The sequence below is a fragment of the Pituophis catenifer genome, unplaced genomic scaffold, assembly GCF_029215685.1.
Source record: "Pituophis catenifer annectens isolate HBS135680 unplaced genomic scaffold, rPitCat1.0.hap2 SCAF_2, whole genome shotgun sequence".
Taxonomy (NCBI): domain Eukaryota; kingdom Metazoa; phylum Chordata; class Lepidosauria; order Squamata; family Colubridae; genus Pituophis; species Pituophis catenifer.
The window spans coordinates 159,690,010-159,705,855 of record NW_027256882.1 but is presented as its reverse complement, the minus strand read 5'-3'; the positions used below and the strand labels follow the sequence as shown (position 1 = coordinate 159,705,855).

Genomic DNA, 15,846 nt, shown 5'->3' with positions numbered 1-15,846 from the left:
GTGCAAATTTAAAATGGTTATTCATTTTTGATTATATATTAATTTATCTTTATTCTTATCCTAATGTTTGACCAAGTGATGCCCTTAGTACTCCTCAAAACAATTCTCATTGGTGTAGTTTTAAGCTATAGAATCATGCAACTGGACAACATGCAAATGCATAAAAATAATATGTTTTGAAAAGCAGGCTAATGTGGTTGTTATTGAAATAGAATGCTGGGCTACAGATCATCTGGATGAGTTGTTGGGTGATGCCAATAAAATGGATACTGAATAAAGAACAAAATGCAAAATGTAAATGTATGGACAGAAAAATATGAAAAATCAGAGTGAATTATTATTGTAAGTAGATATTGTTATATTTCTTATAATTTTTGGCGTACTATTTCTTTCTTCTTTTCTGCATAATGCTGCTTACCCCAAAAAGTAATAGCGTGATGGGAATGTATATTTATATGCATTTAATTTGGATATATAGCTTGAGAAACAAATGTGTTCTCTGTGTGACATCAAGCCACTCCTAGGTAGAGTTGCCCGTCTTTTGAGGAATTAGAGACACTTTTGTACAGTCCTATTGGATTTCAGACTGTCTGGTAAAAATATAAGCCGCATATTTGATCAATGAAGAACAATATGTCAGCTGCCATTCTCTTTGGGCTGCTGGATTACAGACATCTGGAGTCACGAGTCCTCTGCTCTGCTACTCAAAGGTTGGTGTTACTAAGTGTTCTTACCACAGTTCTGTATTAAGAATAGAAAAACATGGAAGACACATTATGTTTAGAAACAGCCACCCTCCCACCCTATCCCTTTTTGTGATTGAGATTGTGAAATTATAGTCTCATCTAGAAGCAGAGCAATCTACCACTCCCAGAGGTAGGAGGAGGATCTGCTACTCAAGACTAGTTGAGACTTTACTGCCCATAAATGTTGCCAGTTCTACCATTGTCCCCTCCTATTAAGCTTCTGGACCAGTCACTTTCTTAATATCATTCTTGGGATATTCTGCATAGGCAATTGGTAAGAAAACAACAGAGAGACATTTTGATATAATGGTTAAGGCACCAGGCTGGAAACCAGGAGGTAATGAATTCTAATCCTACTTTGGGCACCTGTCTCTCTCAGCTCTAGGAAAAAGCAACGGCAAGTCATTTCTGAAATCTTGCCAAGAAAACTGCAAAGACTTATCCAGGTAGTTGCCAGGAGTCAACACTGACTGGAAGGCATGCACACACAGACATATCCAAAAAACTAGACAATCTGGAGAGCTTTATATCTTAGAGACAACAAGCATGCTGCTTCATTTGTAAATTAAAATACAAGGGATGGTCACTTGGCCTCAATTTAATGCCACATCCCAGTCTACCTCTTGAAACAGTTCCTTCTTTCACTAAATTTTGAATTAACCCTGCTTTGTTCTCCATACACTAGATTAACATGAGGTGTCTACTGTTAGCTGGAAATTCTAACTGACTCACCAAGCAGCTTCCCAAATGCCAACAGGAAAAGAAAATAAGAACACATAGCATCTCTTTGTGCCAACAGTACTGTTTACCCACTTGGATTTGTCTGTTTCAAAGTACTACAAATGGTCTACGGACTTAATTCTCTCTGAGCTCCTTCCAGACAAATGGCTCCTACCATGACCTCATTTCACAACTAGTATATTCCATCTTTTGTTCTTTCACACATTGTGTGTGTGAGAGGGTGTGTTGAGAGGGGGGAAAAAGACAGAAGAAGCAATGTGGAAATATGGAACATTACACATGGAAGATGGTCACTTTTTGTGTGTAATTTCATCATCCGAGTAGAGCCATTATAGAATAAAAGCCTCCTCTGAAGCATCATAGGTTAACAAAAGAATAATCTTTATCCATCTAAACAGTTTAGTCATTACTTATAAGATTTATATTTTACCTTTTATTCAGAAGTTCCAAGTTGCATGCAAAGTACTCCCATATTTTAAGACCTTTAGGTCACTGTCAAGGTATGTGGTAATGCTGGTTAGGAGGAAAAACAATACAGAGTTTTCTGAATTATGGGAATCCCTTTGTGTGGTTTTGTTTTTATAGCTTTGGTCCAAGATCTTCAAGAAAGTTTTATAAAACAGATTTTTGAAAACTGGCCTTTCCCTCCTATGTATCTCTTTCAAAACTTCAAGCCTGGTTTGAATTATTGCATTTCAATGATAAGGATGAGGTTGATTTTGTTATATGCTTGCTTCCAAATGTTGTTTTTGAACTACAATGTAGAACCCAGATTCTACATAGACAAATAGCACAATTCACAAAGAAAAATTTAAGCAGCATTATTTGACTCATTCAGTAAATTGTTGATATATGCAAACCATATGTATTAATGACCGACTTCTGCCACCAATAGCCTTCCACCGGCCAGTTCGCTCCCACAGAGAGGGTCTCCTCAGGGTGCCATCAGCCAAGTTATGTCGGCTGGCGACACCCAGGGGGAGAGCCTTCTCTGTGGGAGCCCCAGCCCTGTGGAATGAACTGCCCCCGGAAATACGTAAGATCTCCGACCTCTGGGTGTTTTGCTGCGCACTGAAGACCCTGTTGTTCCGCCAGGCCGGGCTATCAACATAATAATTTTAAATTGGGGTATTTTAAATTTTTGGGGTTTTAAACCGGGCCAAATCTATTTAATTATTTTAATTTTTAATCATTGTTTTGTCTTGTGTTTTTAAATTGGCTGTACACCGCCCTGAGTCCTTCGGGAGAAGGGTGGTATAGAAATAAAATAATAATAATAATAATAATAATAATAATAATAATAATAATAATAATTATTATTATTATTATTATTATTATTATATGAATGTTTTCAATTTTTTTTTACAATTCTGCTTGCTTTAGCACAGTTTTGGAAAAGAAACCAAACTAATCAAATATATGTTTGAAAAAAAAACAGGAAACTATTAGCCAAGGAAAGCAAGCATTATCTATAGTGTAGAAATTGCTTATCTATTGCTTTCTAGCCAGATGTGCAAAGTGGTAGCATATAGACACAGACTTCAGAGGATAATTAGAACTGCAGAAAAAACAATTACTACCAACCTGCCCTCCACTGAGGACCTGTATACTGTATGAATCAAAAAGAGGGCTGTGAAAATATTTACAGACCCCTCGCATCCTGGACATAAACTGTTTCAACTTCTACCCTCAAAATGACGCTATAGAGCACTGCACACCAGAACAACTAGACACAAGAACAGTTTTTTCCCGAATGCCATCACTCTGCTAAAGAAATAATTCCCTCAACACTGTCAAACTAGTTATTAAGTCTGCATTACTATTAATCTTCTCATAGTTCCTATCGCCCATCTCCTCCCACTTATGACTGCATGAGTGTAACCTTGTTGCTGGTATCCTTACAATTTATATTGACTGTTTCCTAATATGATTTGATTACTAATTTGTTCCCTATGACCATCATTAAGTGTTGTACCTTATGATTCTTGACAAATCTATCTTTTCTTTTATGTACACTGAAAGTGTATGCACCAAGACAAATTCCTTGTGTGTCCAATCTCACTTGGCCAATAAAGAATTCTATTCTATTCTATATTTCAGTTAAACATCTTATCAAGGGGCCTGTTGTGTAGATAACCAGATTTTCAAATTGGCTCCTTGTTAATTTTGTGAATAGAGCTAGGAACATTGCACCCTTTACCACTGTGTATTATGGCTACATCAATTAATTACAACTAACTAATAAATTGATTTTGTGTCTCCTTTCCTCTCCAAAGTGCTTCTCTCTTTATTCCTCTTCCTTTGTTTCCAATTGTTCTTTCAAAAAGTAGTTTTTTAAAAAAAATGTTGGCGTGGATAGGAAGACAATACTGCAATTGTAACTTAAAAAATTGTACATAAATAGTACTGTATGACTACTAGTTAGAAGGAGTGCAGGGATTCAGTTTTGCAGATACAATACTATAAGCTTGAGAACAAAAATACAAGTTTTTCCTGCATCCATGATATCATATGCTTGCATAATTGATCAGCACTCTTTTATCACTCAACTGAAGGGATTGATCTAAAATGTAAATTAAGTGAGCTGCATATTAAAAGTATCCTCACACACCTACTGGTTGATTGCTTTAAAGCAAAAGTGAAATCAGTTCCATAGAATGAAACATTCTTAGTGATTCTTCCAAACTTCCGACTTCCTATTAATATTTCTCATTAATTCATGAAATAAGAATGATCCACATTGATGGATGCCAGATTTGGAACGTATGCAATTATAAATATTGAATTTGGTAGCAAAGGACTCAATCCCTTGATTTGTTTTTATATTCCCCTATCGCTACCCCACCATATCAAAAAGCAATTAGAACAAAAGAAAAAAGAAAAAAGTTTTGCATCAAAGCCCTCACTTAATGTTTTATCTCTACAGGTTTCAAAGCTTTTTCTTTACCCCCTTTTCATGAAATGTATATGCCAACATTCAAGAAAGTTAAGTGGCTAATCCTTATGGGAATCTCAGGGGATAAAAAGACACCTGCAGACAAGAAAAAGACTGGGGAAACTGGATAACCAGCACACTACGAAATTAGTGGTGCATGTATTTTATATTCCTGTTAGTGTGCCTGGAGAGTGTGCTCGGGAGCAGCACAAGCTCCGTTTATGTGTAAACATATAGTTCAGAGCATTTACAGGATCCCAGATGTAGAAATAATTTTATTTTCTATTTTAATTTTCAATTAATCCTGGGGTTAAATTGGTTCCCTAACCAGTTCTTACCTGATTGGAGCAATCCTGGTTGATGGGAAAATAATATTGGCTTGACAAATTTGTTGAATTTCTTCCCCGGCTCCACTAGCATGGATATTTCTTCTCTACTTTCTTCCTGTAGCTGCTTCCTAGCCTTCTAGTGAATAGGCTAAGGCGTTCCCCTGCCCATCTCACCTTTCCAGTTTCACTACGTTGATAATAAACAGCCGAGTCATCAGAATGCTTATTCCTTAACTCTTTGTAATGCCGACGAGAGTGTCAAGGCCCATAATATTCTTGTGTCACTTACTAATAAGGCAGGGCAGTTTGGTTCAGCAGGAGGCACTTTATTCGAAGCTGCTGAGGTTGCCAAAATTAAAGATTGAGGTGGAGGATGGAAGATTCCTGCAAGCCAGTGTAGGAAGTTAGCACCCACCCCTTTCCTAGAAGAATGAAATATTTTAGGAAATATTAAAAAGGCAGAATATTATATTTCCCTGGCTGAGAAACGGAGAAACATGTTTTAAAGACAAAGCAGCTCCCACCTTCCTGCCCCCCCCACCCTTTGTCAATAGACCATCATCTGCAACACAATAGGACCCATCTAGCAACAGAAACTCACCACATGGCACCTGGGAAGATTACATCAGCCAGCAAGGCTAGCTAAGACCCCCACCCTCTGGATACTCTTTCTGTGTCCCAGGAAATTCAAAGCCAGAGAGGGCATAAAACCCAGGGACTTGCAGCATTTCGGCCCTTTTTCTGTTCAGGAACTCAAACCATGTGATCCTGCCACCATTAAACCATCTTTCCAAACAGTCTCCATGTTTCCAGTATCTTTTTCCCCATTTGGAGCTGGAATTATCCAGAAGGATAATTCTTCTAACACCAGTATAGCTTATGTAGCCCCAAACCACCCTTTTTTCTGAAATTATGTAATCTGTAGTCAGCAGAACATACAAAGTAGTGAGCTGCTAATGTTTTGGGGACCATTCAGCAGCTCTGCACAAAAAAATGCTTCTGAATGTACTATAGATGAGATCAATCTTCCCCAAATTAGCTTCTCCTCAAGTCAGCAAGCAATTACACCTCCAAAGATATAATAGAGCACCGCGTTGAAGGAATCAGATGCACGTGTTTCAATTTAAAATGCAGACATATTTTATTATGCGTTAGGCAGAAAAGAATTATGTTTTTATTGATTACTATAGGTACAGATATATTTACAATACCTCTCAAACGGTATCTAAGTGATCAAGCTGGAGGAGATAGGTTGATCAATGATTACCATCCATGATCATAATAAAATGCTTCAAGCAAGCAACAGATGACAGCTGTAATCCTAATGCCTCATTTGTAGTCCAAATGTACTCCAAATCTGGTCCAAAACCAGATATTTCTAGTTAAAACAATGGTCTAAAACAGTGGTCCCCAACCCCCGGTCCATGGACTGGCACCAGGCCGTGGCATGCCAAAAAATGGCCTGCACAAACAAGCAAAGCCCCATCTGTGGCCTGCAGGCAGCACGTGAAACCACACCCCCTCTCATCCACAGAACCAGTCCCTGGTGCCCAAAAGGTTGGGGACCACTGGTCTAAAATAAGAGAAAACAGAATACAATGTGTTTGACAACATGACAAAATGGATGATCTTAGAAAAAACAGGGAAGAGTTCAGAAGCAGTTGAGCATGGAAGGCAGTTCCACGATTCAAAAGGATTTTATAAATATCCTCTAATATATTCCGTAATGCCAGCTTCTGATTAGTGATTCATATATACAAAAAAAAAGCAGTAAGATTTTTCCATAACAAACTGCTTCAAACACAAACAGATAAATGGCAAAATTAAATGGTTCCCCATACATGGGAGAAAAGTCCCATTACATGTTGGGGAAGGAGGTTTTTTTTTCACCTTATATATACAGTATATATTTTCTCTGTGCAATATGTTTTATATATGAACTTTAATGTGTGATTTCCCTATCCAAAGTGATAATCTCATCATGTAAAGATTCCTTAAGTTTCTCCTCCCTCTCATCCTTAAAGAATAGAAGTTAATCGTTTTTCTTACTTTTCCCATTCTCCGAATAATCATTTAACTTTGTCTAGAAAAGCATGATTGAACTGCAGTTATTAATTGTACTATTTTCTAGTAGATTAATGCAATGAAATTGCAACTAACTTAAATGGAGGACTTCTCTAAAGAGTCCAGTGTGGGTAAATGGTCCAGAAACCCCAACTGTATTCTGCAAAGGAGGCTATCAACTATTCTATAATAGGACTCTTTATGGTGATGTTCCATTTTAGAAAAGTACCTCTGAGACAGAGGCCTCAGAAGGACAAATTTCTTTCAAAGATTGTCAGTTTCTGATTTATAATACCGTAGATGTAACTCATATTATTCAAAGGTTCATATATCTTAAATATTGCCACCTGCATGATATTATACTGGTGTGACGCAGCTGGCCTGGAGGGGAAAAAATGGTTTAATAATTATAGAAAACTAGATTTTGGAAAATGAGGCTTTCTCTTTCTTCCTTCATTCTGTTGCTTTTGAGCTTATTTCAGAGGGACCGATCTGATGAGGACCTGGGGGAAAATGCCTTTCTGTAGCATATCTTGGTTTTCCTTCCAGTCACTTTCTTTTATTCCCATCCAAAATCCTTTTTCCTAGAAAAGTAAACAAGTAAACAAACTTCAGTCAGAGCTTTTCCATAAGCACACTCATGGTCGTTATAATTTAAAAATTTGGAAACGTGACTTGAATCCTTATGCATAGAAAATAAGTCTTCAAAGATGCTAAATGTAGGGCATTATGAGTGATAGTTATCATTATGCTAACAGTGCAATGTTTATAAGGGTTGACTAGTCCCTGCAGTTTTCGAAGCAACATTTGAAAGTGGCTTGTCCTTGTCTCCTTCCAAGGGCTGAGAGAGAGGGACTGGCCCAAAATCACTTGGCAGTCTTTGTGTCTATGGTGGAAGTATAATTCACGGTCTCCCAGTTTCTAGCCTGGTGCTACACACACACACACACACACACACACACACACATTTATTTATTTATTTATTTATTTATTTATTTATTTATTTATTTATTTATTTATTAGTTCGATTTATATGCCGCCCTTCTCCGGAGACTCAGGGCGGTTTACAACGCATTAAGCAATAGCCTTCATACTTTTGTATATACCTGCTTATTGCCCCCACAAACCGGGTCCTCATTTTACCTACCTCGAAAGGATGGAAGGCTGAGTCAACCTTGAGCCTGGTGAGAATTGAACTCGCAGTAATTGCAGGCACTGGCAGCTAAGTGCTACTTTAACAGCAGCAGTTTAGTCTGCTGCGCCACCAGGCTCCTTGTGTTTATGTACATAATACATAAACACATAATACAGGTAGTCCTCAACTTACGACTACAATTGAGCCCAAGGTTTATGTTGCTAAGTGAGAAATGGGTTAAGTGAGTTTTGCCCCATTTTGCGATTTTTCTTGCCACATTTGTTAAGTCAATCACTGCAGTTGTTAAATTAGTAACACGATTGTTAAGTGAATCTGGTTTCCCCATTGACTTGGCTTCTCAGAAGGTTGCAATCACATGTCCCCAGGGACACTGCAAACTGTCATAACATCTGAGACAGTTGTCAAGCATCTGAATGTAAAGATCATGGGGATGCTGCAACAGTCAGAAGGAGGGGTGAAATCCAGCAGGTTCTTACAGTTTCTGGAGAACTGGTAGCAGAAATTTTGAGTAGTTTGGAGAACCGGCAAATACCACCTCTGGCTGGCCCCAAAGTGGGCTGGGAATGGAGATTTTGCAATATCCTTCCCCCAGGAATGGGGAGGGAATGGGGATTTTGCAGTATCCTTCCCCTGGAGTGGGGTGGGAATGGAGATTTTGCAGTATCCTTCCCCTGCCACGCCCACCAAGCAACACCATGCTCACCAAGCCACGCCCACAGAACCGGTAGTAAAAAAAATTGGATTTTACCACTAGTCAGAATTGTGAAAAATGGTCATAAATCACTTTTTTCAGTGCTGTTGTAACTTTGAACAGTCACTAAGTGAACTGAGGAGCCTGGTTTAGCTCAACAGACAGAAGCACTGTAATTTAACACCAGCTGTCTGCAATTAAAGTAAGATCGAATCTCGCCAGGCTCAAGGTTGACTCAGCCTTCCATCCTTTCTAAGGTAGGTAAATTGAGGACCTAGTTTGTGGGGGCAATAAACTAACTTTGTATAAATATACAAAAGTATGAAGGCTATTGCTTAACGCACTGTAAGCCGCCCTGAGTCTCCGGAGAAGGGTGGCATATAAATAATAATAATAATAAAAAACACTGTTGTAAGTCGAGGACTACCTGTAGCTACTTTTATAGGAAAAAACCTGCTCGGTGTTGTTTCTGCTAAAGGGAGAGTTAATGATTAATGGCGGTCATATCAGACACAAACATACAAAGAGGAAGAAGTAAATAGACCTGAAACCTAATGGCAACAGGAGTAGCAGCTCTGAACTCTCTCTAAACAGCATGGCATTTTCAGCAAGAACATTTGCAGAACAGGTGACTCTAAATTACACCTTATTTTTTTTTTGTCAAACAGAGGTCCTGCTTTGCAAGGAGGAGAAGGCCCAAGGTTCAAGACTTGAAGAAGGCAAGGTATACATCACACCATACTATGCGGAGTCCAACACTGGACCAAGAAGTCAATTCCCAAAAGTGCTCTTCCTTTAATCTCTCTTCTGCAGTTTAGAATAGTGGCTGCCCCTCCTGAACTGTTTTTGCTCAGGGGTTTCAGACTCAAAATTACCATGGGTGTGCATGAGGACTAGTTAATTAGCCCAAGGGCCATGACTCTGAAACTTTTTTTTATCTTAATATAAAAGTCCCTGATGAGTTACTGGCAGATGGTATTACTATTAAACACATACATATTAAATACTTCTTATTTTTACCAAGACTGTTATTTTATAGCTGGCCCCAGTTTTTTATTTTATTTTATTTTATTTTATTTTTCAGATTTCTATACCGCCCTTCTCCTTTCGGACTCAGGGCGGTGAACAGCCAAAATAAAACATTTGTACACAAAAGTTAAAATAGATTTAAAATAATTAAATAAAGTTTGGCCCATAATTTAAAACATTTCAATTAAAATCAATATCAAATTTTAAAAACCAACTATAAAATCAGGACAGCCCGGCTAACTGAAAAAAGTAGGTTTTAAGGGCCCGACGAAAAGTCCAGAGGTCTGGGACCACTCGTATCTCTGGGGGTAGATTGTTCCAGAGGGTAGGTGCCACCACAGAGAAGGCTCTCCCCCTGGGGGTCGCCAGCCGGCATTGTCTGGCTGACGGCACCCTGAGGAGGCCCTCTCTGTGGGAGCGAACTGGCCGGTGGGAGGCAATTGGTGGCAGAAGGCGGTCCCGTAAGTACCCCCGGCCCTAAGCCATGGAGTGCTTTAAAGGTGATCACCAACACCTTGAAGCGCACCCGGAAGTCCACTGGGTGCTTTTGTTACTGGGTTGATACACACTGTATTTTTTTCAATATCATATTTTCCAATAGGATATTATTATGTATATAATCTAGGAATTGGTCCTTCCAAGAACTGCCCAAATCCTGGTATTCTTTTCCTTCTCTCTTGTTGCTGAGCAGAGAGACCTGGCTTTACTTTGCTGTTTCCCTCATTGACTTTCCCTTCTCTTTTCTCTATATTGGACAGAGATCTTCTTTCTTAGCAGGAAAATCTAGCTTGTGTGCATGCTCCTCCCTGTTCCTTGCTAGGCAGAGAGACCCTCATACAGGGTGAACAGATTTGATATTCCTCTTCAACTATACTGCTTTCCTTCTCTCTAGCAGCCCAGATAAGTGGATCATCTTTCTGGACCAAAAGTTGCCTCCCTGTTGCCACTGCTCAGAAGCTCAGGCATCACCTCAGAAGTAACGCTTGCCACAAAATCTATCAGCAGGTGGTATCAGCCCAATCAGGTGGATGAAGAAATCAATGCCCTATAGGTCAGGACCAGGGTGGGCTGCTGGGGGTTCGCAGGGGTTCAGGAGAACCTCTAGCTAAAATTCTGGGCAGTTCAGAGAACCACCAAATCCCACTCCTGGCTGACCCAGCCCACCCCATCCCGCCACTCCCAGGAGTCCCCTTGCAGCCCATTTTGGATGCAGATAAGTGCAGATAAGTGCAGGGCATGTGCGGAGGCTCGGGGAAGGCGAAAAACGGGCCTACCAGAAGTTTGGGAAGGCAGGAAATGGGCCCATTTCTGGTCTCCAAAGGGCCTCCGGAGCCTGGGGAGGCCATTTTTGCCCTCCTGGAGGCTCAAGGAAAGCCTCTGCACCCCAGGGAGGGCAAAAGCCGACTCTGCACCCCAGGGAGGGCAAAGGCCGACTAGGCCATGCCCACCATGGACACACCCACCCAGCAACCGGACAGAGAACCCCTTGCTAAAATTTTTGAAGCCCACCCCTAGTCAGGACTATTTTTATTGTAACAGCTATAGTAATAGAGTCTTGCAAGTCTAGTTGTGTGTCTCCTTCTGAGATGTTCTTCTCAAGTTATTGTTTTGACCTGGGCTCAAGCCCCTCTTATCTGACTGTTGCCTTCTGATTCTTATCTGACTCTTTCTTCTGTCCTTTGAGGTCATCATTTTGCCTTCAACAGGTGAGAATTCCCAGAGAATAAAGCTGCTTTGTATATGAAGCCTATGGGCATCACCTGTCCCTCAGTGCCTAGAAAGCATTGTTGTAAACTGCAGAAAATTCCTTGGAGGGTTGCATGTGACCCAAGGACCATGAATTGTCATTTATTGCTTTCAAGAACTATGGAGTCAAGGCTGCCAGCCTTTAATTAAAAGAAAAAAAGAAACCTTCTGGACTCAAGAAAGTGTAGCTGCTGGATTATGCAGGAAGCTGTCAGTATCTGTTAGATTGAAGTTACATCCAGGCAGAATGTGATAAATCAGTGGGCATAGTAGATTATGATGCAACTTGAGCAGAAGCTGGCGGAAGAGCTGATAATACATTTACTATCTTTACAGACCATAATGGTGTTTACTATTCAGATTTTAGTTTCATCAGCCTGGCAGAAAAAAATATAGTTATAAATGTTACGTTAGGTCTCCAAGATCCTACATCCGAATCTTCATTTGGCCTAGAAGGTTGCTGGATATTTTTGGGCCAGGCACTAATTTTCATCATACCCAACCTCATAAGGACTGGGAAGGAGTGGGAAACATTACGGCAGATAAATATCATAAATGTGTCTATCAATCCTACATAGGAGGTTGCAGAGGGATTTGACCATGCTAGCTGGATCTTCTGAGAGTTGTAGTTCAGTATGACATGGGAGAACTAAGGGACGCCCACCTCTAAATTATAGCTTCCTTTGCCCAATGTATTTCAAATTCTCATGCCAAGCAAGTCCTCAGATGTTACCTCCGCTTGAATGTCTGATATCACAAGTATGATATCTCCTTCTCCAAACTGAAGATGATTGTCATCTTCTGAAGCATGAGCTTGAGTTGCTTGAGCCTGGAACATAAAATGTGAAAATAATAAAAATAGAGCAGTGTAAAAAGGGCATCTCAGCTCTTCATCCATCCATCCATCCCACTTCTGAATTGAATACTACCCTGTTTCCCCGAAAATAAGACATCCCCTGATAATAAGCCCAATTGGGCTTTTGAGCGCATGCGCTAAAATAAGTCCCCCCTGAAAATAAGCCCTCCTTGAAAATATTTAAACGTATGCACAGCCAGTCCCCGCCATTTCCTCTGGTTAGGGTTAGGGAGACAGAGCTGGAAATCAGGTAAGATGGCAAGAGGAGCCCCGTCTTGCTCCATGTGCCCCAAAATAATAAGACCTCCCCGAAAATAAGGCCAAGTGCTTATTTCGGGGTTCAAAAAAATATAAGACAGGGTCTTATTTTCGGGGAAATATGGTACAGAAAAGGCTGAAAAAAATAATATTTAAAGTAAAATTTAAAAAGTCAGCAATGGTCTCAGCGGACAAGGCTTGGAATTAATACCCTCCCTTAATTCATATCTGGGTTTTTATGGCTCATTAGCTGGGGAAGCCTAAAAGCCAGTTCTTTGATTGCTGCATCTTACCTTGAACAGGAACCCCAAGGGTAGCTTGTTCTCATTCTCTTCTTTAGCTTCTGGGAAAAAATTAGCAATGATCTGAAGCAAAAAGACCATATGGTTATTTAAGGGACAGGGAAAAAGATATTGGCCAGGTATAAGAAGATCTGGAATCAGATCCCTGATCTTCAGACCCCTGGGGAGTGGTGAGGTAGCAGTCTTCTACAATTAAAAGCTTTCAACATTTTACAGACAAACAAGATTCAGATGACCCAAAGGTGCTTTTTTCACGAGGCAACTGGACTTTCTGGTTTTTCTTTGAAGATGTTTCGCTTCTCATCCAAGAAGCTTCTTCAGCCCAGAAAGTCCAGTTGCTTCTTGAAAAAGCACCTTTGGGACAACCATGACCTGAATGACGTAGAATCTCCATAGAGAAGATTCAGATGAGGGTCTCCCCTGCTATTAATTCATGTTGCTTGGTTGTTTTTGGCTTCCTATGCTGTATTGTCAGCCTCCCAAGAAGACCAGTCAGGAAACACCAGGAGATGAAATAATTCTTCTTTATTGTAAAGTTACATTAACAGACTCTTGTAAGTCTTGAAGTACAAATCACTTTTAACATTCTGCTCAATTAGGGTGGATCCTTCCTAAATTTCTTTCTCTGACCGCTAAGCCACCAGTGCTCTTTTGTCTGATCATTTTCAGCTTCTCTTCGCCTCATGCCTCAAGGTCATTCTCACCTAGAGCTATCCATCATGGATTACCATTATAAACCAGGCCAGTAAATTCAACAGATTATAGTTAAAAGCTCTGTCATTATGCAATCCCAGCTTTGTGCCTGAAGGAAATGGAAAAGAGAGATGACTATCACTGGGGGCAGGAGATTCCTTTCTTAGGAAACTTCCAAAAAATACCTGTTTAAAAATTCAAAGCGGCTTTTTACATTAAATTAGAGATGAGGTGAAAAAAGACTTTATTACAATAGAAGTTTCTCACTAAATAAAAACTCTAATGCCTGTAATGAAACCAACAGGATAGCCCAAATTCTTTAGAATCCCTTTGTTTCAGCCCCTTATGATTCTGGCTGTTTAATTTCTTGTAAGAGTCAGACACTGCAGTGTGTATATTAATTGCGTTGATAATTTAGTCATCAGCAGCATGCAGAAATAGACCTACTCCCTTACAGAGTGAGAATGGCATGAATTAGCTAACTCAGTTTGCTTTGTTTGAGCCATTGATACATCTCCCAGCTATTGCACTTCCTATGTTGGAAGGCCAACTTTTGCAGTGGGAAACTTAACTTGCATATAGGAAGACCCCTTCAGCGGATCCAGTATATGAGAGATGTTGAGATTATCATGATTCCAACAAAATCAAGGGATTCAGTATAATTTCTGATCAGGTAGGTCTCGATTAGTGCAGCTAAAGTATCTCATGAAATGACTGCGCTATTTGAATTCACACAACTCAAAGCCATATTTCGGTGGAAAACACTGTGGTTGGCATCTTCAAAAACACACTTGCTTTGCATACTTATTTTTCTAATTATTTTTTGGAAATTGCCTGTTAACTGCTTTTCAGCTATTAGAAATCTATAAATACACATACATACGTACGTACATACATACATACATACATACATACATACATACATACATACAGTAAAAGGGTGATTAGAACTTTGATTTTGGAAAGCTACAGACTGAAGACCAAGGTGCATTTGAAATAAGAATTTGGGATGATGTAGAATTGTTGGCATTGGAAAATGCTTTTGTTTTGAATCCTCTTAAAAAAGAGCAGGATGAAACTTGAAAGGGAGACACTAGAAGGAACCAGAAGGGACTAAAGATTTCAATTAAAGGAGAACTCTTGTATTTGACTTATTAATACAGCATGAAATACAGCATGCACCAACTCAGGAAGCTCAAACTGCCCAAGGAGCTGCTGATACAGTTCTACAGAGGAATTACTGAGTCTCTCATCTGCACCTCTATAACTATCTGGTTTGGTTCTGCAACCCAACAAGACAGACACAGACTTCAGAGGATAATTAGAATTGCAGAAAAAAACAATTACTACCAACCTGCCTTCCATTGAGGACCTGTTTACTGCACGAGTCAAAAAGAGGGCTGTAAAAATATTTACAGACCCCTAGCATCCTGGACATAAATTGTTTCAACTTCTACCCTCAAAACAACACTATAGAGCACTGCACACCAAAACAACTAGACACAAGAACAGTTTTTTCCTGAACACCATCACTCAGCTAAACAAATAATTCCCTCAACACTGTCAAACTATTCACTAAGTCTGCATTACTAATACTATTAGTGTTCTCATCATTCCTATCACCCATCTCCTCCCACCTATGACTGCATGACTGTAACTTTGTTGCTTGTATTCTTGCGATTTCTATTGATATTGTTTCCTAATATGATTTGATTGCTTATTTGTACCCTATGACTATTAAGTGTTGTACCTATGATTATTGACGAATGTATCTTGTCTTTTTATGTACACTGAGAACATATGCACCAAAGACAAATTCCTTGTGTGTCCAATCACACTTAGCCAATAAAGGATTCTATTCTATTCTATTCTATTCTATTCTATTCTATTCTATTCTATTCTATTCTATTCTATTCTATTCTATTAACAAAATATTTAAACATTGGACATACTGGAGGATATTTTTAAACAATGAATCCAGAAGTTCATTTTAAGAGTGTCTAGCTCCATAGATAATGTTTAAAAGATGTTTATGAAAGAAGCACAGTTTTACCAGACAAGATTGTTCTGAAACTGGATTTAAAATGACAGGCTACAATAATGATATGAACAAAGATGCTACACTGGACATACAAAAGAAATACTAGGGTTCAAACTGGATCTTTGGGGGGCATTTTTCTACTTCTTTCATTAGATATATAGATAATAGATAGATAGATCTAGATTATAGATATATAATTTTTTTTAACAAGGTTAAAAACAATGCAAATTTTAGAGAAGAAATAAAGAAAAACAGTGAA

At 39.2% G+C, this 15,846-nt stretch overlaps 1 protein-coding gene across 1 annotated transcript in view; it reads right to left on the bottom strand.

Annotated features, from left to right (window-relative positions):
- Positions 1-7,165: 7,165 nt before the first annotated feature.
- Positions 7,166-15,846, bottom strand: part of BIN2 (bridging integrator 2) — a 42,028-nt gene continuing 33,347 nt past the window's right edge. Inside the window, exons 11-13 of the mRNA XM_070934917.1 lie at positions 12,845-12,916; positions 12,171-12,266; positions 7,166-7,399 (exon numbers count right to left, since the gene is read on the bottom strand). Of these exons, the coding sequence (XP_070791018.1) occupies positions 7,289-7,399; positions 12,171-12,266; positions 12,845-12,916 (279 nt within the window). The 3' untranslated portion in view covers positions 7,166-7,288. The remainder of the gene's footprint in view (positions 7,400-12,170; positions 12,267-12,844; positions 12,917-15,846) is intronic.